The sequence below is a fragment of the Nansenia antarctica genome (assembly GCF_963989245.1).
Source record: "Nansenia antarctica genome assembly, chromosome: 4".
Lineage (NCBI taxonomy): Eukaryota > Metazoa > Chordata > Actinopteri > Argentiniformes > Microstomatidae > Nansenia > Nansenia antarctica.
This window is the reverse complement of record NC_137689.1, coordinates 64880670-64905514: the sequence shown is the minus strand read 5'-3', so window position 1 is coordinate 64905514 and position 24845 is coordinate 64880670. Positions and strand designations below refer to the sequence as shown.

General features: G+C 47.1%; 1 protein-coding gene across 1 annotated transcript in view; it reads left to right on the top strand.

The window, feature by feature from the left end:
• Nucleotides 1-13741, top strand: part of add1 (adducin 1 (alpha)) — a 30729-nt gene extending 16988 nt beyond the window's left edge. Inside the window, exons 11-15 of the mRNA XM_080527942.1 lie at nucleotides 1650-1745; nucleotides 2065-2157; nucleotides 5555-5711; nucleotides 7676-7771; nucleotides 10894-13741. Coding sequence (XP_080384068.1) covers nucleotides 1650-1745; nucleotides 2065-2157; nucleotides 5555-5711; nucleotides 7676-7771; nucleotides 10894-11189 — 738 coding nt within the window. The 3' untranslated portion in view covers nucleotides 11190-13741. The remainder of the gene's footprint in view (nucleotides 1-1649; nucleotides 1746-2064; nucleotides 2158-5554; nucleotides 5712-7675; nucleotides 7772-10893) is intronic.
• Nucleotides 13742-24845: the final 11104 nt, after the last annotated feature.

The window sequence follows — 24845 nt, the reverse complement described above, 5'->3', positions numbered from 1 at the left end:
CAAAACTGTCAACCACTGTACCCCCTTTTTTTTTTGTTCTCAATTTTCATTTAAATTCAAGAAAGTTTCCTTCAGATTCTCCCTCAAATGTACCTATGCATGACCGGGTTTGTTACGGCAAGATCATCTGACCCCTTTTTAACTTGTTAAACGATTATCTCCTGTGGGAAAGTAGGATGTTGTGTTGTGCGATCTCTAAACATAACCAGTGAGTATATCATGTTCACCTCCCCGGTACCCATCCCATGTGCCTCAGCAACAACCCATTCAGACCCCCCCTCTCCGCCCCCTGCCTCATCCAGACTTTGGTTTTGCACCTAACCAACAGCCCAGCTGAAACATCTCTTCAAAAAAGTAATGATCCATTTAGCTCATGCTTCTCCAAGGCAAATAATTCTAACTTTGTTCATGCTTTTTAGAAAGTGTATATAAAATAAAAAAGACTTGCTTCAAGGCCAAAATTACATGCACTCAGCCACGCTACTCATTCGAGCACATTTCTGTGAGGACAACTGACGCAGAATCGTTTCTTTTTTTAATCTTGGGCTGAGCATTACCAGTGCAAGAAGTATTTCCAGAAAAATCAAGTAGAATCTTCTACCAATAGATAGTTTTTGTAATTTCTTATAGTTAGGAAATTACGTGGTTTCTTGACAAGCAGTATAAAAAAAGTAGTTCAGTAGTTCAAGATACTGTACCATTGAGGGGAGTCATGGCTGCCCCGAATTCAGAAAAAATACCTTTTTATACAAGTTCAAAGTGTCATTCTCGGGGTAGAAACCCTACGTTTATGAATTTCCGTCAGTGGTGGACGAGTGTCTTCGTTTGTGTTTCTCTCTTTATTCCTGTTGTCCTGTTCTGTACTTGTACGTTAGCCGGGGAAATGACTTTGGCGATGCCCATTCACGCCTCACGCCTCACTGCCACTAGCTTCGTAAGCCAGCTTCATCGCCTCACCACCCCTCCTCCCTCACCACCCCTCCTTCTCCCTTTCCACGTCCTCTCTTCATCCTGTGGTGCTTTCAGTTGCTCTGTCTTTTTTTAGTTGTTTTTTTGAAGTCAACAGGAAGAGTATCAATGATGATGATAATGGTGTGTCCATTCTGCTGTTTTTTTGGTAATGCAGGTTTGAATGTCATAGCTTTTAAAGTACTGTTAAAATGTGTATGTGTGGCCCTAATGGGTTGTAATGGGTGATAATGATAATGGTTGGAGGGCATTGATATCGTGCAGACCTACTTTGTGTGAGGTGGAATATGTATCCAAGCTTTGACCTGAGTCATCTTTGATGGAGTTGAATCACCTCGTTCTTCTCAGGGAGTCAGGGAAAACATTGAGACATTTGGGGTTTTATAGTGACAACATAAGATGATGTCATTTTAATAACTTATTATGGCGTGGTCTAAAACTATGCCGGACCATGCTGCCAAAAGGTGCATCATCATTGGTTCACTGCTTCCAGATTTATTTAATTTTATAATACGTTTTAGACAATCATTGTACTTTCTCCTCCATTTCAGTTTGACAAGCATGCATATAGTTCTGTAAAGCCTGCATAGTCTATTTCTATATTTTTGTGCCTGGTTATTAATTTGATCTGAGCCAATGCGTCGTGCGGCTGATTTGAACCTTTGCTCTGGTGATTACAGTGGACAAAGGAGGAGGGACTCCGACAGTCTGCCGTGGCCAATCAGTTTGTCCCTCTCAACACCAACCCCAAAGAGGTCCAAGAGATGAGAAATAAGGTCAGGTTCAACAACTCATTGGCTGACTGTTTCTGTCCGTCTCTCAAAATCTGTCTTATCTGTTATCTTATCTGTAGTAAGTACGTTAGAGAAGTACAGTATGAATGACTCAACATGACAATGGGGGATTGAGCTGTTCTAGCCAGTTGTTGGAGGTTCTCATTAATATTTAGATTTTATTTAGAATGATTTAGGTTTTGTGTTATGTCTGAGCCTCTGACTCAATCCCCTGTCTGTGTGTCTGTCTGTGTCTGTCTGTGTGTGTCTGTGTGTCTGTCTGTGTGTCTGTCTGTCTGTCTGTCTGTTCTCCCCCCTCCAGATCCGAGACCAGAACCTGCAGGACATCAAGACGGCGGGGCCTCAGTCCCAGGTGCTGTGTGGCTCTTCCGTGGTAGATCGCTCCTATGTCCAGGTGAGTCCCCTCAACCCTCCCTCAGTCCCCACCTCCTGTCCCTTCCCACCCCAACCCCTAAGACATGCTGCAGCAGCAATATGTGTCCAATATTGCCCACGTAAATGCTAAGTGGTATCCTTGGGAGGACTGACATCACCTCATAAAAGTGGAGATTTAAAATGGTAAGGGTCACGGTTAAGGTTGAGGCTAGGGTCGTCTCAAGGATCTCAGTTAGCATCTACCATATTGCCTCCCCCTCCTGTGCACATGGCTGACCTGTAACTGTGACCGTTGTTCTTTGACCACAGAGAGTCTCTGTCTGGCGGGTAAGTACCATACGTGACCGCAGGGGAACCTCATTGCTACCTCACACGGCCTCTAAGGCTAGGTTGTGTCCATCAGTCTTTGGTTGATTTGCTGTGTTTTTTTGATTTGTATGACTGAAGTTAGCTTTAGGCTGCAGCGCCACCCCAGGCCTATTGGATTGCTGTTGTACAACTTTTTGAGTTGTTGGTTTGAGTTGAGTTGCATGTGGTTCGTTTGCCCTCCTGAGTTTCCTCTGCGTTCTTTTGCCATTGTCAGATCTCACTCTTTGGAAACAGTGAGCGTGTGTACTAACCTACATTCTTTCGTTTTCATTTTAAACCGTGCTCGGATTTGTTTATTAACAGTAGAAGGGTGGGGCCCATGAAAACCTGACTACCGGTAGCCCTCAAAGTTCAAATTGGTTACTGTTAACTCATTTGAGCTTTCTGAAGATGTATCATGTATGATCTGATCAGAGTTGATTTTAGATCTCATCTGTTATGCCTCGCATTGGGTTTGGTTTTCAGAGGTAGAGTGTGTCTGCCTATGAGTGGTTTGAGCAGCACATGTTGGTGTGAAGTGTGGTGTTGCAGTGCATGATCCTGGATCGGTTATCATCACCGTCATGCTTGAGGCTGCCCCATTCGCTTCCCTCAAACCAGATCTCTGCATGCAGGTGTGTGTGTGTGCGCGTGTGTGTGCGCCTGTGTGTTTGTGGTGTGTGTGTGTGTGCGCCTGTGTGTGCGTGTGTGTGTTTGTGGTGTGTTTGTGGTGTGTGTGTGTGTGTGTGTGTGTGTGCACGTGTGTGTGCGCCTGTGTGTGTGTGTGTGTGTGTGAATACTCGGTGTGTGTGTGTGTGTGTACACCTGTATATGTCCAACGGGCTGGGTTCTGCACCCCCTCACTCAGTTTACTATTGCAGGACGCCCCTCTGTCCGACTGCACGGACACTATTGATGGCTTCGATGTGTCCGAGCAGGCCAATAGCCCTGCTAAGTCTATTAGAAAGGTACTTCCTGCTCCTGCCCACCATGACCTCACTCTGCTCCTGTGTCATATGTGCTAATAACCCGTCCAGGGTTCTCCCCAGGATTGTCCTTGGCGATCAAAGAAAGTTAAGCGGGGTACACACATAAGGAATGTCAAAATCTTAACAGACATCTTATCTGAGACAGACCCCACACATGAAGAAACAAAATCTTGGATTTGAACAGCCTTGATCGTATTGTGTGTGGTGTGCGCCAATTTCCCCATTTCAGCACCCCACAGACATAAAGATTTTCGTTACGACAGACTCCAAACTCTCTAGTCTCGTTCCCCAAGCCATGTCAATAAGAGAAAATAAACCACAAACAAATCATATCCATAAAGGCAATATTAAAAACGATGGGTTCACGCGAGATTTCTCTCTAAAACCGCTAATTTCACCAAACAATCTGGCAACCCTATGGTTTCTGGTCGGAAGTATTGAACGCATTTCACATTTACGATTGCCGGCCACGCCCATTTTCCGAGCAGGTTGCCGGGAGAGTTGATTGCACAATTGAAGAGAATTGACTCTTAACACACCTCACACCACAGGATTTTGTTATTGGAAAATGTTAAGATCCATCTGATAACCGGGCGTTTTCTGTCGTTTTCAGACATCCGAAAATCGTTGAAGTTTTTACATTGTGGCGCCCGCCCAAGTTCACAGGGTAGTGCAGCGCCACTCTTCCATTCTTTAGGGAGAACCCTACCACCTCCCCATAGGGGGCCTGCAGAGGGGTTGAAACACCTACAGGCTCAGTCACTCAGGCCAGCAGAAACAAGGCTTCACACACTGCAGGGCCGACCCAAAACTGACCCAAACTGTCCTAGCTTGGAGACTTTCCTCTTACCGGTACATCCTTTTTTTCAGCACTGTTTTAGCAACTCTGGTGGATCGTGCTTAACCATCTCAGCCCAGTACAGCTCAGCTTGGCTCGGTTCGGCTCTGGAATGTGAATAAGGGGTTAATTGAGAGCACTGCTTTAAACATGGCCTATGGTGCTACTACATATATACACACACAAACACACACACACACACACAGACAGACATACGTTTGTAATTGGCTGAACTACTGCTCGCCTGCTGTCTGTGTGTCTGTGTAACACCTGTACTACTGCTGCGTTGTGGGAAATCACCACCAATACACTGAGACACCCTGGAGGCTAGTCAGGGCATTGGTCAGGAAATGCACCGTCACGTTGAGACGAGTCAGAAAAGACCCAGTCACACTACGTTGAACCTGATTGGTGTGAGAAATGGGTCAGCCGTGCACACATCTACCCAGGCAGACACACGTAGGCTCTGAGTGTGGCTCTACTGACCTGCTTATACTGGCCTGCTCTGAGAGGATTATTAGAGAGTATTAAAATGTGGAATGTTGTCATAAAATCCCCCCCCCCCCCATCTGCCCGTAATGGCTTTCACTCATTTAGTGTCGAGGGACTTAATCACCAAAAATACATAAGTTATGACGCTTCCTTTTGTAGCCAATCAAAGTGTTGTTGCTAGGTAAATACACTTGGCACTCTAAGTGGTGAGTGTTCTCAAATGTTTTGGGCAGTTAGTCAGTTAAACACATTGTGGATGTAACCTATCGCGCATTCTGCTGTTATTCTGGACTTCCAATCTAGGTGCTAGTGATCCAATTAAACGGATTTTTTTTTTTTTTTTTTTTACATATTTGTTTCCTTACCTTGTTAGCAGTCTATGGCCAAGGACAGAGTGCAATCCACTCTTTAGAATATTAGCATTTTGTGTGTTTCTCTTTGGTAGCTCCTAAATTCACATGCCAGAAAACAGTAACCGGTTTATGATATCTATTCTGAAGTGGAAATTAATGTTGTGATTTAATGATGAACTACCACACACCCTTCTTGTTTCTAGTGAGTCAGTACCTTTATTTTGTCATAGCACACTCCCACAAGAAAAGAAAATATCTTATTTAAACAACCAACAAACCATTTAGTATAAGGTCGGTCATATATACAGTATATGCACATGCATGTTATTTTGAGATGGAACATTGGGCTCATTTTTAGCAACACATGTCCTGTGTGTTCTTCTCTTTCACCTGCAGGGGGAGCTGGTGACCGCATCTAAAGCCATCATAGAGAAGGAGTACCAGCCGAGGGTCGTCATCAACAAGCAGGGCCCCAACCCCTTCAACAAGCAGACTGACCAGGAGCTGGAGGCCTACCGCAGAGAGGTGGAGCAGAACCAGAAAGGCCCTGATGGTAAGACCCAAGGCCCTGCTTTCCCTTTGTCTTGGATAGATTACCACTTGAAGAGAATTTAGTCTGTAGTCACAGAGCATGGTTAAGCATGGTTAATTCACAGGCAGGGAGAACCCTCAAAGAATTACAGTAACCAATGAGGTATGTATCGAGTATATAGGTCCGCCTTGGAGCTCTATAGGGTTCCCTCTCTATCCATCATCCAGATATTGTGATCCAACAAAAGCGAGAGGTCAGCCACTATCCTGATGTATACTGTATATTTCCCTCAAACTGGATAAAGACATCATGTTGCAATGCACGTGAGGTATGCTATATACGTTTCTAAAACACGTGAGCTTGTATATAATGCTTATACAACACTAGTGAACAGCAAACAAATAATCACATAACATCCTGTCTCCACACCATCACACAACCAGTGTTCACCTAACCTTCTTTTTTTTCTATCCATTGGATGGGCTTTAGTCCAATAAAGTCTCTTTTGAGACAAGGAAGACGACACCACTTTGAGAACAGGAAATTGTAAAAGAGTTAGATATTATAGTAGTCGAGTCTCTGAGTCAATCATTTGTTTGTTTCTCTCAATATCTTTAATTACGTTTTAATTCATTCATTATCTGATTTGGATTTTAAAAAAAATGCACTGACAATCTTGCAAGTGAAGCAATCTAGGGTCCACTTTTGTTGGCTGTCTCAACAGAATGGAATGATTCAATGTGTACACCGTGTGTACTGACAGAAAGACAGGAAATAGGCATTTCTTTCCTCTGCCTTTGGAACAACACAGTCCCCCCCATGCTCCCAGGGCCCAGGACCCCGCCAGGCACGGAGATAGAGAGAGAAACTGTTGTGTTACATCCTGTAGGAAAGGGGGAGGAGTCAGCCAGCAGCTGCAGCCCGGCCCCAGGCCTCCCAGAGGGCCTGTCCTCCACCCCAGAGGGCCTGACCTCCCCCCCAGAGGGCCTGACCTCCCCCCTGCAGGATCTCTGTGGCCCACAACAGAAGGACCAGCCCCCTGTCTTGGAGACTCCCCCCACAGACACCCCTGCTTCCCCCCACAGACACTTCCTCCCCAGTCAAGACACCCTCCTAGGGGCTGAGTCTGATCAGGGGAGCTCCGAGACGAGAGGGGAGGTGGCGCCGGGGGAGTGCCCCGAGTCCCCCCATAGGGAGTTTCACACTGCCGTGCTGCGAGCACTCAACAAGGACCCGGCGCCCCCAGAGGAGGCTGCAGGTACTGCAGGCTGACCTCCGGCCGTCCCGCCGTGTCCCGCGCCCCCTGTTCCGTCCTGCTGCATTCTCTCTGGGGTTGAGGTCCGCTGCTCCTGTCCTACCCACTACTGAGCCCCAAATCCCTGCCCCCACCCCTCACCCTCCCTCAATCCCTCCCTCTATGATCTGACTCCTCTCTGATTAACCATGGGAATCCTAATTGCTCATTGTGCTCTCAGAGGAAGCCTTGTCCGTCTCCCAAATGAGAAAAAAAAACACCCTATCGTTCCTCGTCAGATGTGGAAAAGTGACTCTCCTCCTCCTTCTCCTCCTTCTCCGCCTTCTCCGCTTCCTCCTGCTAACTCGGACATGTTGTCCTCCCGGGGTTGGTTTGTGAAAACTTTACTAATCTGGCGTGTCCAATGGAAGCCACTGAGCTGACTGAGTGAGTGGCTGGCTGACTGACTGGGTGGTTCAGGTGATTCCTTCGCCGGGGTAAAGGTGGACTTGGGGCTCGTCGCCATTTTGTGGGCTTTTGTTTACTTCTATCGTGTGTCCAACATCCTCTAATCAAGAACCGTGTTCCCTTTTTGTCTGCTCTTCTTTGTGTTTGTGGTGTTAAAGGGAAGTATCTGACTAGTATCAGATCTGGTAGATGAATCACCTGAATGAATCTAGAGTTTTTTTTTATTTTTTATATCTACCGGGACCAACTGACAACCCCCCTGTGTGTTTTTGAAACCTTTTAGACCCAGACCAAGATCAGGTAGCAGAACCCGAGGACGAGGTCAAGGGTCAGAGCCCCACCCGCACGCCTCCCAGCACCCCAGTCAGAGCAGAGGAAGGTAGGTTGGCACATCTCTGGCCTGGCCTGGTTTGACCTGGCCTGGCCTGGTTTGACCTCTGAGCATGGCTTCCCCCAGGGCTACCGGGTACTGGTGCCGTGTCTCCTCCACACCTCCAGGGGTCACCACTAAGGAATGCTGGGGATTCCTGTCTTGCATTTTGTATTTGATGTGTTCTTTAACAACAACTACTGTCGGCGCTGTCGTATAATGTTGTTTGTGTAATAACAGGCCAAGAGGTGTGACGATGCTTTAATTCGGTCAATTAGATGAGGTGCGACACTCTCTCTCCTAGATTTGATTAAATAATGCTAGTTTAAAAAAAAGAAAAGTTGACATGACCTTAATCAGCCAGACTGATTTAATTAGTTTGGTTATTAGAAAGGATACTGAATCCGATTAGATCGGGAAATAGTGAAAAGTTCAATATTAATGATCATTTAAATTGAAGATAATGGATTTTCCGAGGACTATCCAATTACATTGATATGATGATAACTCAAGGGTGTAAAGTGCCAGATAGGCTTATTGTAATCCAGCCAAAGCCTAGCCACAACTGACATTGCTCCTTGATTTCTTTTCTTCATGGGAGGAAAATCAATTGAAGTTCAGAGATGTGATTAAATGATCACGACACCATTTTCTTATCTTTTTCTCCCTCTTGGTCTTTATTACTATTGGATTACACCTTAAGTTGACAGTACGATATTCACTAGTTTAAAACTATAAAATACTGCTCATAGTCATATCTAAGACAGTATGGATAGTTTTAAGAGGAAGTATATCAAGAGGCACTTGCCATGCCTGATACAGAAATAAAGGATGAATGCATCAAGATCTATCGTGCACTGTGACATTCACTAATCAGCCCTGAGCTGACATCCCTGTTTGAAGCATGGCAAGTGGTGCTCTGGAGTCTGTACCATAGACAGAACAGCAGACAGGGAGAACAGGATTGGCAGGGCCAATCACCTGGTGTAATCTAATTCCAAATTGTCTTTAAACAGATGTAACATGTCTTGGTGTGTGTTCAGTATCCACCTCCATTTCATTCTCCATTCTTTTGGAGCCTCGTAAGAATGGTTTATCTTTTTTATTATTATTATTATTTTCTTTCTTTTTTTCTCCTAGTATTTCTTCTTTTTTTATTCACTTCTTTTTTTTAAATTAATTTCTTTTTGATTTAACACGGTGGCTGTGATTTGATCTGCATAGACATTTGTTTCTACTTGTGCTTTTTCTTCTTCGTGGCTGCCTTACAATCAGGAGATGGAAATGCAAAAGAGTACCTGTTGCCATAGTAAGTACGTACTGTTCCAACACCACCCCCATGCCTGTGTTCGATCATTAACCCCTCCCTCGCATGGCTTCACCCTCCTCCTCCTCCTCTTCTCCTCTCTGTGGCCTAACTCACCTGCCAGGGTCAACTACTCTCACCCAGCCTTTCTGACTGTCCCTCTTTACCTGTCTTTGTTGCCAGGTTCTCTTTCAGAGGTCCTCCCTGATTGAAACTAGTATCCAGGTTGCCAGATGTATAATATATGTATAGAAATATATGTTATACAATATACTACATACTCAAAAACCTATATGGAATCTCTTGAATGAGGCAAGGTTTCTCTCTTTGAGCCATGTCGTGGGCTGTTCTCCTCTGAGCTGAGCACCACACGGGGAGGAGAGGAGCCCACTGTCACGGGCGATGAGTGGAGATCTGGAGACCTGGCAACAAACATGTCCCTAGGTAACCTCTATTACCTTAACCTCTGGTACCCCCTGGAGTTGACCTTGTGTGAAATTAACCCACGGATCTTTACGTATAAAGATTACTACAAAGTATATGGATTATGGAATAATCTCATGAATACTGTATGTAAAACAGGTAATGTATACAAATTTCTGTTCCAGGAGAGCCCTCTCTCAGGTATATATATATTCCTTTATTTAGTGGAGTGTGGCTTTAGAAGAAGTGCTTTGTTTTTGCTTTGCCAAGTGTCAGGCTTGCTGTTGGCTTACTGTAGCAGTGTCATAGTGACCGCCAAATGTGTCAGCTGGTGACCAGTTTGTTTATCCCGCTGTGTCGTGTTATGTTTCATGTTGTTTGTATTTGAAGGGATTTTTAATTCATACCATAGGTAGATGTTCAAAATATATGTCAATGGTAGATATGAATTACCTATAAGTAATATGACATAGATAGTAATATGACAAAATGCTTTATTGTCTGTCTAGCTTGTGTGCACGATGAGAAAATGAGAAGAAAAGCTGACAATGGCTGTTATTGCAATGACTGACTGCCCAGGGGTTACAGATGAGCATGAAGTAGAACTATTATTTTTGTGTCGGTTTGAACTTTAGGTTTGTGTATTGATATGATTGTGCGTGGGCCTTATCCTGCCCTGAATGTCTTCAGTAATGTCATATGTCTAAATGTTTTAGAGCTGTTATTCTTTGGATCATGAAGCTACGGTATTGAGCTTTGTTTTGTGCAATGGCATACTTGTCTGAGTCTTCAGTGTCTAGCTACGGCAGTGGGGATGGCCAGCTGAGGGAGAGGCCAAGTGTTCTATCAAGAGAGGCTGGCAGAGAGAGAAATCTGAGGACGGGCTCATTCTAATGCGTGGATTGGAATTGTATCACGTGTTAGGTACCATTCCTCATTCCATTCCATGCATTTCAATGAGCCCGTCCTCCAATTTCTACCTCCGTGTTTTTTGTAGGCATGGCTGGGATTCAGTAGCATGTAGTCTGATCCTGTTAGTTCTCATGGATGATCATGATGATGTGTGCTCCACTATCTAGACTATACAGTAAGGAATAACAATTGAATGATGTCAGAGAAGAATTGCAGATGTCTTTGATTGGTTATTACCTCGTTTGGAAATGTAAAATTGTATTATATGCCATTCAGCTGACGCTTTTATCCAAAGCGACGTACATTGCAGTGAGTGCATACATTTTTCAGTATATATGGTCCCAGCAGGAAGACTAGGCCACACTTTAGTGTAGCTAGCTTTTATATATACTTCGATAGTCAAACTGGCATTGCCGGCCCTGCAAATGAACAGTAATTCCTCCAGTCTGACTAGATCCCCCCCTTCCTCTTGTTCTCCCCGCCCCCACAGAGTCCCAGCCAGAGCTCACCTATAAGGACGAAAGTGACGCGGCCACACTGAGACAGACCCTCCCCGACCTGACCCCAGACGATCCCTCAGACGCCCCTGCCCTCCCCGCTGAAGACCCCTCCCCCGTCGCCACTGAGCAGGCTGAGGTGGAGGAGCCTGCTGACGCTCCCGACGACCCCGCCGCCGCCGGCGACCAGGGCAGCGACGAATCCCCCAGCAAATCCCCCTCCAAGAAGAAGAAGAAGTTCCGCACGCCTTCCTTCCTGAAGAAAAACAAGAAGAAGACTGACCCCTAGATTATGATTAGCCCTCATCCTTTTGATCCGCCCCTCCAGCGAGCCACACCCCTTGATTTTGATGCTTTTTACATGTCCGTCTGGCTTAACTTGTGTTCACCTCTAGTGTGTGCCAATTTTATATAAAAAAGGGTCAAAATTGCTTAAGGTTTTAACAGTGGCTTTCATTGGTTAATGAGTGCATCCAGTGTGGTCCAGTGCAGATGTGTGGCTTGTTACGCTTGTCTGTTTAGGCCCACATTCAACGTGAGCGATTAGTTTTTTATTTCCCTTATTTTTTTAGTTTTTTTAAAGATTATTACTAAACCCGATTAACCACTAGAATGTATTGGGATTGTATCGAAATGTATCAAAGTGTCTTTTAAAAACAAGGAATGCAAAAAAAAGAAAGAAAAGCTTATACCCTACTCTCTCATTTAACTGGTGGTCAAGATTTAGAAACTACAAACTGCACGGTGCTAATTTGTTGATGTCTATTAGCGTTTTAAATCTGCTTACTCAAAGAATAAGAGAGTTTTGGGTCCAAAAGAGGCTTTCCCTCTCTGCAGTGTTGTGTAGGCTATATCTAAAATGACCTGACAAATGCCAACATAAAACACTACAATTTTACATCATATTTATTCACACATGTATTGGGGCTTCTATAGACAAGCCGTTTGGCCTCAGGGTGTTTCGATGTCAATCTCATCGCCATAGGCCTTAGATTAAATCCCATGTCTGTTTGTCTGTCTGTTAAAAGGACAGAACTGAGGAGGGAGGTTTCAGAGGTTTGATCTGGCCACTGTTGGAAGCATGAAACATGGCTGTGAGCTGGACACAGACACTTATGAGATAGATATTTGAGATTCTATTCTCACTCACCCTTGAGCGAGGGCTAGATCATGGATTGTGTAGTACCCTAACAACATCCAATCAGAACAGAGATAACGGCACTCCCTGCAAATCAGAAATCAAAACGGTCGCCCAGGTGTTGGTGGAGCCTGGAGTGATCAATGTTGTTTTAGTCCTGTGTATGAGAACAAGTCTACAGTATCGGCCGTATGGCTAGGAAGAATGTGTATTCATCAGAGCTACGCATCCGGGTACTTTCCCCTCCCGTGATGTCCACGCCCCTTTTTGGGTGATAGAAGAGTAGAAGTTTGACTGGCGGTCAATGGGAATGTCTGGTCTTTGCTCCTTTAATCCGATAAAATAAGAAAACCGTAGTGCTTTTTAGATATTAGGAGCCCAAATCCGATGGCCAGTTAGGCAAACTATTATATAGTGTCAACAATGATCGACGTCGATAGCCGTTATGGGTGAAGGGTTAGTAGGTACTAAGTAGTACCTTAGTAGGCTAGATCAAATGAAGAACTACAAATCCCTGATGACAGGGAGATGACGTATGACTGCTCTGGTGAATCAACCCCTATTTCATAAATGTTCTCTATATAACGACGTCGATCATTGATCGGCAACGACACTATATAATAGTTTGCCTAACTGGCCATCGGATTTGGGCTCCTAATATCTAAAAAGCACTACAGTTTTCTTATTTTATCAGATTAAAGTAGCGAAGACCAGAAAATCCCATTGACCACCAGTCAAACTTCTCCGTTTCTATCACCCAAAAAGGGGCGTGATCATTCTGATGACAGGGAGATGACGCGCAATTGCTCTGATGAATGGTTACCTGTTTTACTCCTGTTTTATAGTCCAATCACCTTGCTTGCTTTGGCTCCTCCCCCTATCCTATCCTATCCCATTGCAGGAAAAACAAGCGCCACAAAGTCGCAAGAGAATACATATGCTGATCTTGTATGGTTAACAACCTTTAGTCAAATATGTTTCTTACTTTATTTTTTTGTTTGTTTTTACATAATAATTGAGCCATTTTCACTTGCTGTGTGAGCACTGTGAAGCACCTTGACACACCACTGCCTGTAACTCCTCAGTTATGACCATTTGCTTTTAACTTAGGGAACAGTTGTTATCAAAAGGCACATCTCACAATTTTAATGCTGCATGTATGACCACACCTCATGGATTCTCCTGTGGAACCCCTTTAAAATGACTATCTCAACAGAAGACTATCTCGCTTTTTCCAGTTGCACTCAAGACACTATGGGGTGATAGTAATTGATGTAGTCCCTGGGTGTAATTTGACACCTTTGGATTTTACAAGGTCGGCAGGCTTTAATACTGGACCAATGTCGACCCCACTTGTGAAGCTTGGTTTAGACCACTATAAACCTGCTATATTACATGCAAGCTGAGAACATTAGCCTGTCTCCCTGAAGGACTGCATGGCATTAAAGGCATTGAGCTTGTATCGTTTGTTGTCTTTCTACATTATGACTGTAACCCCCCTCTTTTCTTTGCAATATTGTGCTAATAACAATACTAAGTTCGTAGTCATTGTTTTCATTTGAGTCACTAAAAACTGTTTTAACCAGCAGCTATGCCGATTTGTATTCTTTTAACTATTTCCCATACAGTTGTGTGTCATGCCATCTATAGACTACCATTTTTTTTCATGGTACTGTTTATTTTTTTCAGCCATGAATAAACATTTCTTCCTTCAAAACCATGATCTGAGTTGTGCTTGTTTGATTCAATGAATTAATGTTCATGTCACATGGTTTATATGTGTCTTTTTCTTCTACAAAAATAGCTGAGTAATGAACCGAAAATACTTTTACACCTCATAATTCAGGAAACACTGCATAATACTTTTATAACAATACCCATAATAATCATTTGGAATATTTTTAGTTTTTCCTTTCCCACCCCTGGCACAACCTCTCCATTGTGAAAACCTTTGGCCTACTAGGCTATTTCCTTATATTTTATGCATGCATAGTATTAATTATTGCATTTGTCTATTTCAAAGATGTCAGGGAAAAGGAGTAGGGTCCATCTGCGCGCAACAAATCCAACACCCGGAAATGTGTTATGCAAATATGCAGGCGCGGTATGATGACGTATGGTACATCACATTTCCGGGTGATGGATTTGATGCGCGCAGCGCAGATGGATACACTAGGAGTAAACCATGAATCGCCTTACTACGGCCTTACTACGGTGAAAACTACGGAAAAAAACTAATATGTAGAGTACAGTCCTATCAATTGTTCGAAAAGGAGTAGGAAGAAGCCTGTCCTACCCCTGTTTATACTTAACAATTATGCTTACATTATATAATCCAATTAATTAATACATATATTTCAGTATCATCCGTTCTAATACTTTTTCATTAAAAATAATTTAAACCTTTTTTTAAATAGAGCAATAGAGCAATATTTCTGCTTTCCTTCATATTTTCTTCATATTTTTGACATTAGGAACAAGTTATTAGTGTGATCACGATATCCGACCTCATGTACAATCTGTACTGCAGTAAAAATGTGGAACGCCCTTCCTATAATCTTAAAGGAGTGCAAAACACTGCCCACCTTCAAAACCACTCTCAAAAAACATTTGCAGGAGGCTGCAATCCGTAACTGGACCCTCTAAATCAAAAATCAGATTAAAAGACCCGAACTACCCACTGTACATACTTTGTGTTTTGTCCCCCGCCCCCACCTGTGGTGTATGTCCCCACCTGCCCTACCCGCTGTACATACCTGATGTTTTGTTGTATTGTTCTTCCCATGATGGATGTATTTTTATCTTGTAGATAGTAATAGTTATTTGTCTGTATTATCTTGTAGATAGTACTAGTTTGTTTTGTCGGTCTTACATGTAACGATGAATTGAGAATCAAGGACCCCAATTGAAATAAGCCAGTGGCTTTCTTGGGTTTTTATCCTGTTAGTTGACCTTGTATGTAATATGTACTTTCATGTACCTACTTCTGCAAATCTTCTAATAAAGTTTTCAATCAATCAATCAAAATCCTCATAGCTTTTTTCTGTAGTGTAATCAATGGGTTTAAAGTGCTTTTATATTCATTTCCCCATATCTCCACACAGTAACTCAAATAGGGTAAGACAAGACAACAATATAGAGTATACAACATCCTCTGTTCCAGAATATGTTTTGCCCTGCACAATACTGCAATACTCCTTGATACTTTGGATCTAACGTATCTTATATGAGATTTCCAACAGAATTTACTGGGCTTAAAGTGCAGACTCTCAGCTTTAGGTTAAGGGTATTCACATCCAAATTGAAGGAAGGGTTTATGAATTATAGCTCTTATGTATAATAACCAAAAGTAATTAGACAATTGACTCAAAAGCTGTTTCATGGGCCAGTGTGGGCTATTTATTCCTTCATTATTTCTTTATCAATTAAGCAGGTAAAAGGTCTGAGTTGATTCCAAGTGTGGCATTTGCATTTGGAGGCTGTTGCTGTATACGCACAACATGCAGTCAACAGAGCTCTCAATGCAACTGAAACAGGCCATCCTTAGGCTGTAAAATGCACTTCAATTACATCTGGATTGTTTCATTTCAAATCCTTTGTGGTGGCATACAGAGACAAAATTATGGAAATTGTGTCACTGTCCAAATACTTCCAGACCTAACTGTATATAAATAAAAGAATGTCAATGACCCCAGGTGAGGGACTTTATTAGGTCAAACAGGTTTGAGGGGTCAGGCAAAGGACTTGGTGGAGTCAGGCAAGGGTCAGGCGATCATCGTTGTAATCCATGGAGCAGGGCAGGAACCGTGGTGCAAGGTGCTGGGCTGGAGGTGTCCATGGTGCTGAGTGCACACTGATGAGCTAAATAAAACATTCTATTTCTGATGTCAACAGCACTAGGGCTCCTTCACAAAACCCTTACTGGAATCTTCATACACTCTGTGAATTAGTCTTTACTTTCTGATGAGTCAACAGCAATAACCCCATCCAGTGCGACATGTAGATAGCATATATTTAGAATATGTAAAATGCAAACACCAGAAATGCAAGAAAGTTTATGAGGTATACCAAATGGAATTAATAACAAGTGTTACAACCCTTCTGTCTAGAGTAAAATAAGGGCCTAACAGGGTAGAGTGCAGAATGTACAGGTGTGTTGCAACACAAATGCCAAAAAAAAGTGTACAAGGGATCAAATCAATTCAAGCTTTATTTGTATAGCGCATCTCACAAGATACGACTCAATGCGCTTCAATCAAGACATCATTGCTGATTGCACTTTAGCACAAGTGCTCTTTCAACATTGTCTCTATGGTCTTTCAGCTTCCTTTTCTTCTCACATCTTCGACCATATAATGGTGAGACAGCTGCTTCTCACTGTTGAGACAAAATGTTTTAAAGTAATCTCACCTTCAACTTCATTATCTCATTGGTCAATCTCTCCTCGGTTACGTCCATCTCTGCCTCCTCCATCAGTTGTGAAGTATTCCTACCTCGACCCTTCATGTATTCTGTGTTGAAGACAATGTTGTTGGCCCTGGTCTGAGGACCTATCCATGGTGCCCAATTATGGTAGGAAGGGGATACCACACAAGGATTTGCAGAATTACCTAGGCAAGAGCAAACAGACAACACAAGCAAAAACACTAATGGTGGTCAACAAGGCTATATACTGTACATAATACAGGTACATGCACCTAGAAAACATATACAAAAATGTACACCTGTCTTCAGTTGGATACACTTGGCACAGATCACTCTTTAAATCCTTCCCTTTAAATTCCTCCAAGTTGAAAATCTTCACTTACTCTTCACAAAGCCTCGACAAAGGATCTCTTGGCTAACGGAACGCCAGAAGTCCTCAATGTCGACCCGGCCATCAAATATAGGTGGTGGCTCTGGGATATCACTGACTGAAAGACAAACAGTTAAATAACATAGTAAAAATAACAGTGGTCATTGTAACAGACCTCATAAGACACTCTGGTTTCTCTTCAGATCGCACCGTGTATTGCTTCTCGGCCTTTTGGCTAAGAGCAAACTCTGGTTTCTCTTCAAGAAACGCACAGGCCTTTCGCCCTTACTAGAGACTTCTATTAAAGCTAGTCTCCGGTGGGGTGTGGGTTTTTGTGTTTTTTTGAGAAATCTAGGGTTTTTCCTTTTTCCTCACTAGGCTCTATGCCCCTCCTTTTTTTCTATTCTTGGTCGGGGAGCACGTCTTCTCAGTAGGTGGCTTGTCCGCTGCTGGGAGGTGGCTCCCCCGACCCACCCCCCCTCTTTGAGCGGAACAGGCCGGGATCCGAGAGGAGCTGCCGGAGACCCGCGACTCTTCCAGTAGGTGGCCTTTTCACCACTGGGGCAGTTCGGCCGCTGGGCAGCCCCCCTCCAAAGAGCGGAAAGGCCGGACCCCGAGAGGAGCTTCCAAAGACCGCGACTCTTCCAGTAGGTGACCAGTAGGTGGCCTGCCCGCCACTGGAGCCACTGGAGCACGAGTTCGGCCCCTGGGCAGCCCCCCTTCAAAGAGCGGAAAGGCCGGACCCCGAGAGGAGCTTCCAAAGACCGCGACTCTTCCAGTAGGTGACCAGTAGGTGGCCTGCCCGCCACTGGAGCCACTGGAGCACGAGTTCGGCCCCTGGGCAGCCCCCCTCCAAAGAGCGGACAGGCCGGACCCCGAGAGGAGCTTCCAAAGACCGCGACTCTTTCAGTAGGTGGCCTGCCCGCCACTGGAGCACGAGTTCGGCCCCTGGGCAGCCCCCCTCAAAAGAGCGGAAAGGCCGGACCCCGAGAGGAGCTTCCGAAGACCTCGACTCCCCCAAGCACGCCAGAGGTGAGAGAGGGCCCAACACCCACCAGCCGACCCAGCTGAGCCAGTGGACCCCAACCAGACCAGGAGGGAGGACAACTATAACATCTAAGCTAGGAGCGAGAGGGACACAGGGGAGTGCTTTGAAGACCGTAGGTCTCTGGCCACCTGGTGTCCCCACTCGCTCTCAGGTGTCCCTCTTTTGTCCCCAGACGGGAACCCAGTTCCAGACCCAAGCCAGAGTCCAAAATCTGCCGTGAGGACCTGAGAGGAACAACACCCCTAACCTAACGGCAAGTACCCTATTCCCCCCCCCAAAAAATTATCTACAACCTCCCCCTAACCCTATTCCTCTCCCTCCTTCCTCCCTGATCCCCCACCCCCCCCACCCCACTCCAACGATGAACCCCGGAGCGATGCGGCGCTACAACGCCGTCAGGTTGACGCTCAACCCAACTGAGGAGGCTGCCAGGGATGGAGCCCCCCAACAGAAGACTGCCAGACCAGTAACAACGATGACCCGCCTGGAATTCAGCAGGGCGGTTCTACAGAGAGGTATGGGCTTTGTGCCGTCTGATCTAAACTGCCTGGTGAAGCCCCCTGGGCCGAATGAATGTTTTGAAGTTAGCTTTAAAACCCCCCAACTGTTAGAGGAATTCTGGACCTTTCATAGGATTAATGAACACAAACCCCCACTTAACCGTTTTACAGCCCACCCACTAACGGATTTAGAATCAAAAGTGGTCACAATTCAATTCCACAATGAGGTGATTCAGGAATATGATATTGAGGTGTGGCTACACCGTCATGCCACCCTTAAATCGGGGGCCCGGATGGTCCTGGATGAAGACGGAGTGTGGACGGGGGCCAAGAAATGGCTGGTGCAACTCCGTCCGGACCCGGAGGGGATAGGCGGAGTCCAACATATCCCCAGCACCATCAACCTGGGGAACAACAGGGGCTCCGTCTACTACTACGGTATGCCGAAGCTCTGCAGGAACTGCGGCCAATTGGGCCATCTGGCAGCGGCCTGCAAGGCCGTGGTATGTAAAATCTGCCGCCAAGACCACCCGACGTCGGAGTGCACCACGACCAGACCTTGCAACCTGTGCGGGGGACAGGGGCATCTTTACCGTGACTGCCCAAGTTCCTATGCAAGTAGAGCCCGGGGCTATAAATCCAACCAACCACCACCCCAACCCCCACCCCCACCCCAACCCCCACCCCAACCCCCACCCCAACCCACACCCCAACCCACACCCAACATGGAGGAAGAGAAGGGAGAGACGGAGGAGGACCGGCGCCCGAGCGATGGAGGGGACGATCAGAGCTCGAGCGACGGAGAAGGAGAAGGAGAGGAACCAACCGTCCCAGCACCCCCTACAGACAACCTCAACACCCACCCCCTCCTAAACCCCATGGCCACCTCCACCCCCTGCAAAAACACCATGAAGGGGGAGCCGGCCTCTATTGAGATAGCCACCAGCAGCACACCGCAGATCCACCTCCCCTCCCAATCAGACAGTGAAAATGACTGGAGCTTGGCTCAACCAAAACGCAAAAGACCACAAAAAAAGGCAATCCGGAAAAAAACAGACAAAAAGACTACTCCAGAACCCAAACCCCAACGCCATACAGGTAAGCCGGCTCCCCCCCCCAAACCCTCCTCCCCACCCTCTTCCTCTCTCCAGTCATCACATGCTCCTCACCCTGCACAGCCCACCAGCCACCCCCAGTCCATGCTCACCGGACCGTACGGGCCACCGAAAATCACCTCATCAACAACACAGATGAGGGGGCCACCAGGCAGTCAGAGGGGAGACAACCCCCACACCATGAGCAGCCAAGGGGAGGTACCACACTATCTGGCCCCCAACGACCCATTGGAGGGCCTCAACCTCATGTGCAATAGCTTAGCAAAAATTGGAACAAACCAAATCCAAGAACCATGAGGATAACAATCTCATCTCTCAACACCAGAAGCCTCCGGCAACCAGACAAACGGGAGGTCGTCTACCAGTACATCACCCAACATCAGTCAGACATGTATATCCTCCAGGAGTGCGCCATCCCATTCAAGGAGATGGACGCCACCCTGGAGGAGGAATGGACACGGGGGGACTCTCTCTGGTCAGGCTCAAACATTGATAGAGCTGATGGGGTCGGCATTTTGGTGGCCAACCCTTTTCTGCAGACCAAAAAGGGGGAGGTTGTAGAGAGCGGGCGAATCCTGGTTCTGGACCTAGAGATCCAGGGTTCGCCGCTGAGGGTCATCAATGTGTACGGCCCAACCAACGTGGCCAAGAGAGTCTCCCTTTTCAAGAAACTTCGGTCTCTCCTCCTCATCCCCACACCAGTCCTAGTGGGGGGAGATTTCAACTGTGCCCTCCGGGATGAGGACCGCAGCAGGCCCAGGAGAGACCGATCCACTACAGAACTTCAGTCCATCATAGACGACTTCCAACTGGTAGACGCCGGTGGCACCTCCCCGCCGACACACACAAGGGTGAGTTCCTCCAGGAATTCTTCCTCCAGGATAGACATGTTCTTGCTCTCGCCAGGTCTGAGGATGGGAACCCTGACCAGCCAGGCGGCCCACTTCTCGGACCACAGGATGTTGACAGTGTCCCTGGAATGGGATGGCCAAACAAGAGCGGGTAGGGGTACCTGGAGGATGAATACATCGATCCTTCAGGACCCAACAGTGGTGCATTCCTTCTCCAGGCGCTACCTGGAGTGGAGGACCCTAAAAGAACTGTTCGACTCCCCGATAGAGTGGTGGGAGATGGTTAAGGCCAGGACAAAGGGCTACTTCGGGTCAGTCGGAAGGAGGAAAGCGGCAGAACAGAGGGCCAGGTTTCAACACCACAACGCGGCCCTCCAACGCCTAAGTCTCCTACAACTGGGTGGTCTGGATGTGGCCCGAGAACTGGCTGAGACCAAACAACACCTTGCCACCCTCTACCGGGAGCAACAACAAAAGAAACAGTTCAGGGAAAAACTCCAGGGCCTGGAGGAGGAGGAGAAATGCACACGCCACTTCTTCCGCAAGGCACGGTCAAAACACAAGCCTATCCTGTCCCTATACGACACCAATGGGGACACCGTGTCAGACAGAGGCAACATCCCGGGGGTGGCAAGAGAGTTCTACGAGAGTCTCTACAACATCAAGACAACCGACGAGACTCTCATGGCCACCTTCCTGGATGGTCTGGACCGGGTCCCCGAGGGTGGTGAGAGTGAGAACCCAGAGCTGACCACGGAGGAGCTCACCCGGGCCGTGCACTCCTTGAATACACACAAGGCCCCTGGACCGGATGGGATCCCAGCAGAGTTCTACAAGACTCTCTGGGATCTCCTCAAGGAGGACTTGGCGGAGGTCTTCAAAGCCGTCTACAGGGAAGGGAGGCTTGGAGAGTCAATGAGACAGAGTACGGTCACACTGATCCCCAAGAAAGGGGACCTCAAGGACCTCCGGAACTGGCGCCCCATCAATCTCCTCCCAGTGGACTATAAAATTATGACAAAAGCCCTCACCCAACGGTTTCAAACCCTCCTCCCCTCAGTTATAGCCCCTGACCAGACCTGTAGCGTCCCCGGTAGGTCCATCAGTGACAACCTGCTCCTGGTGAGAGACCTCATCCTGCACTCCCAGGAGCGGAGGTCCCCTTTAGGCCTTCTCAGCCTGGATCAGGAGAAGGCCTTTGACAGGGTTAACCATGGTTTCCTGCAGAGGGTGCTGAGAGGCATGAACTTCCCCCAGCACCTGCTCAACTGGACCGAACTCTGCTACAACAACATCACGAGCAGAGTTCGGATCAACAACCAGTTGACAGACCCCTTCCCCATCAAAGCTGGAGTACGGCAGGGATGCCCCTTGGCCCCTCTACTGTACGTCATCTACCTGGAGCCGTTCCTACGGAAGATCAGGAGCTCCCCCAACATCATGGGCTACCCTCTACCAGGGGCCCGGGGGGAGAGGCTCAAGGTGGTGGCGTACATGGACGACATTACCATCGTCGGCACGGATAGTCGCTCCATTTCCACAGCAACGAAAGTGGTGGAGGACTACTGTGCAGCCACTGGCGCCCTGATCAATAGGAGTAAGTGTGAGCTGTTTCTGTCGCAGCACTGGCAGGAGAACCTGGCAACCTCCTTCCCTGTAAAGACGGAAAACATTAAGCTGCTGGGGATCACCTACCAGAAAGATGGAGGAGCCTCCGGCAGCTGGAAGGAGACCATCCGCCAGGTCCAAAAGAAGATCTGTGAGTGGAGTGCACGGCCTCTCACAATGACAGGCAAGATCCTGGTCCTGAAGGCTATTGTTCTTCCCATTCTCCTTTACCTGGGCAGGGTGTTTCCCCCAGACAGAGCAGTATCCAAAACCATCGAAAGGATCATGTTTACCTTTGTCTGGGGGAGCCAGATGGAAAAACTAAAACGCACCACCCTGTACAAAACAGTGGAGAATGGGGGGAAAGGGGTCCCAGACATCCTAAACATCATTAGGGCACAGGGACTCTCCAACCTCATCAACAACATCAACAACAAAGATAGGAAAGCCAGGTTCTTTGAAATATACTATGCCACACCCATCCTCCGGACACTCAGGGTGACCGCATCAATAAATCACACTGTGCCCTACAGCTGGGACCCCCCTCCTGTCTACAAGATATGGAGGGACTTTGCCTTCAAGACAGGATTGTCCGCGGCTGGGCTGGCCTCATGGAAATACAAAGACATTATGACCTTCATAAGGTCGAAGGAAACCATTACTCACCCCAAGGCCAGCACAGCCGTGGACTCCAAACAGGTATGGAAAAATATTAATCATAAATGTACTAACAATAAACAAAAAGACATTGCCTGGATGGCTGCTCATGGTTGTCTCCCCACTAGGGAATTCTTGCATAGGCGGCACATCGCAACGACTGATAAATGCCCCCACGGATGCACGGACACAGAACACATTAACCACCTGTTCTGTGAGTGCTCCGTGGCCAGGCGGGTCTGGGCCCTGTTTGTTCCCTCTGTCTCCCTAAACAGCCTGCTGACCCTGCCCCGCTTGACGGGCGATAACATCCTGTATGGTCCTCCCGGGGGGTGCACAACCCCCCAACTACAACAACAGTGGAGGATCATCAGCGCCGTCAAGCAGGTACTCTGGGAGACGAGGAACATCAGGGTCTATCAGAAACAGAGCGTCCACCTGACAACCCTGAGGAGGAGAATCACCCTCTGCCTCAGGGACCATGCTATTGTTGACTTTAAAAATAACCCGGATCAAGCAAGAGCGGTGTGGGGGGTGGAGAGATGGAAGGACGTCATCCTCTAAACCCCCCCCCATGCCGCGCCGCATCGACCAACCCCCCCCCACCCCGGGCCTACCTCACTACACCACCAGTTCCTGCACTATCACCTTCACCACTGTTCCAGCACAAGCCCTGGTCAGCAGTATCACCATCACAAGGACCAGGAGAGGAGCAGCGCACAACACCAACAGGGAAGTTTACTGCACCTTCCACCACCTACACATGTACACAGCACTGACCCACTTCCTACTCTCACCAGAATATCAACACACACAACCCACAGCCGAACCAGCCGTCTCTGCCAGCACCACCAGCACCAGGATGACCAACACCACTGGGTCACAGGGAAGTACTGATCACCCGCCTGACACCAAAATGCACACTACACAAACCATGCACACCTCCCTTCTCTCACTCCTGTATCTTTTCAGGCACATGTCATATCCAGCTCTGACACCTACCCAGGCTTCCAGACCCAGGAGCAGAGACCGGCGGGAACCACCACGTCACCCCAGCACCAACCCCAGGTTCCAACTCAGCGACCCCAAACCCCCTGTTCCGGGCCCCCCCCCCCCAACTCCAGGCCCCCAGCTACAGGCCCAGTCCCCTACCCGCCAACCCCCAACCCCCAGCCCGGAACAAGCTGAGAAGAGCCAGGGAGCTTTTTCCCTGGATAAGCTGTGTACAGGTTTTTCGCCTCTGCTTGCCTGCCATGCGCCGAGCTCTCTGGGCCTCTCCTCAGGGGCCTCCGGTCGGCCTGCGTGCTCGATCTGCTCCGCCACTGGGGCGCCTGGTCCGGCTAGCCTCGTGAAGGGCTACAGGAGTCTGAGCCTGGTGGGCTGGGCCGGACGCGCCGGTGGTGGGTCGGGTGAGTCGGGTGTGTGGGGTCCCTCGGGGGAGGGAGGTGGGGGAGCCACGGCTTTGCACTGGTGGGCAAACTGGATAGTAGTCGCTCTACAACTAGAGGGCTGCAGGGGAATTTTTTCCCGGATGCACAGCGAACAGGTTTTTTACCCCTGCCTCCTACCGACACTGGAACCTGGACACTGAACACTGAACACTGAACATTACACTACACTGGACAATACACTGAACACTGAGCACTTTAGTTAGTTTAATGTTGGTTGTTGTTGAATGTAATGTCTTAAATGTCTGATTGTTTGATTAATTGATTGTATACACGGTGTTGCGTTTTTATAAAAACCAATAAAAAACACCTCATAAGAGATAAGCACTCACTTGGCATGCTGAAGACTCCCTTCTTATGCAAATCCATCACCACAACGGGAGGATGATCTCCACAGTTCACACATGAGAAATTATATGTATGCGAGGAAAGGGCTTCAAAATGCAGGTAACCGTGGAGTATGGAGTCCTTGGCTGGATAAGTTTGATTGTTTGTGGCTTGTAAAATCTCCACAGCTCTTCCCACTGCTGTATGGTTCTACAAATGGACGTGGAGGGAAAACTGTCAGGTCAACATCAAATGGAAAGCACAGGCTAACACATACAAAATATCAAACGTGTGTTACCTGTACAGAGTTCCTCAGGACAAGTCCGGACGGATTGTAATGGCAGCTAGTGCTGAGGCACAAACATGTACATTTTCAAGCCTGCAAACTGTGACACTTTAAAAAAATGTGAAAAAATACTTTCTTGTGCAATATGACAACCCTAGTTGACTATCTGTGC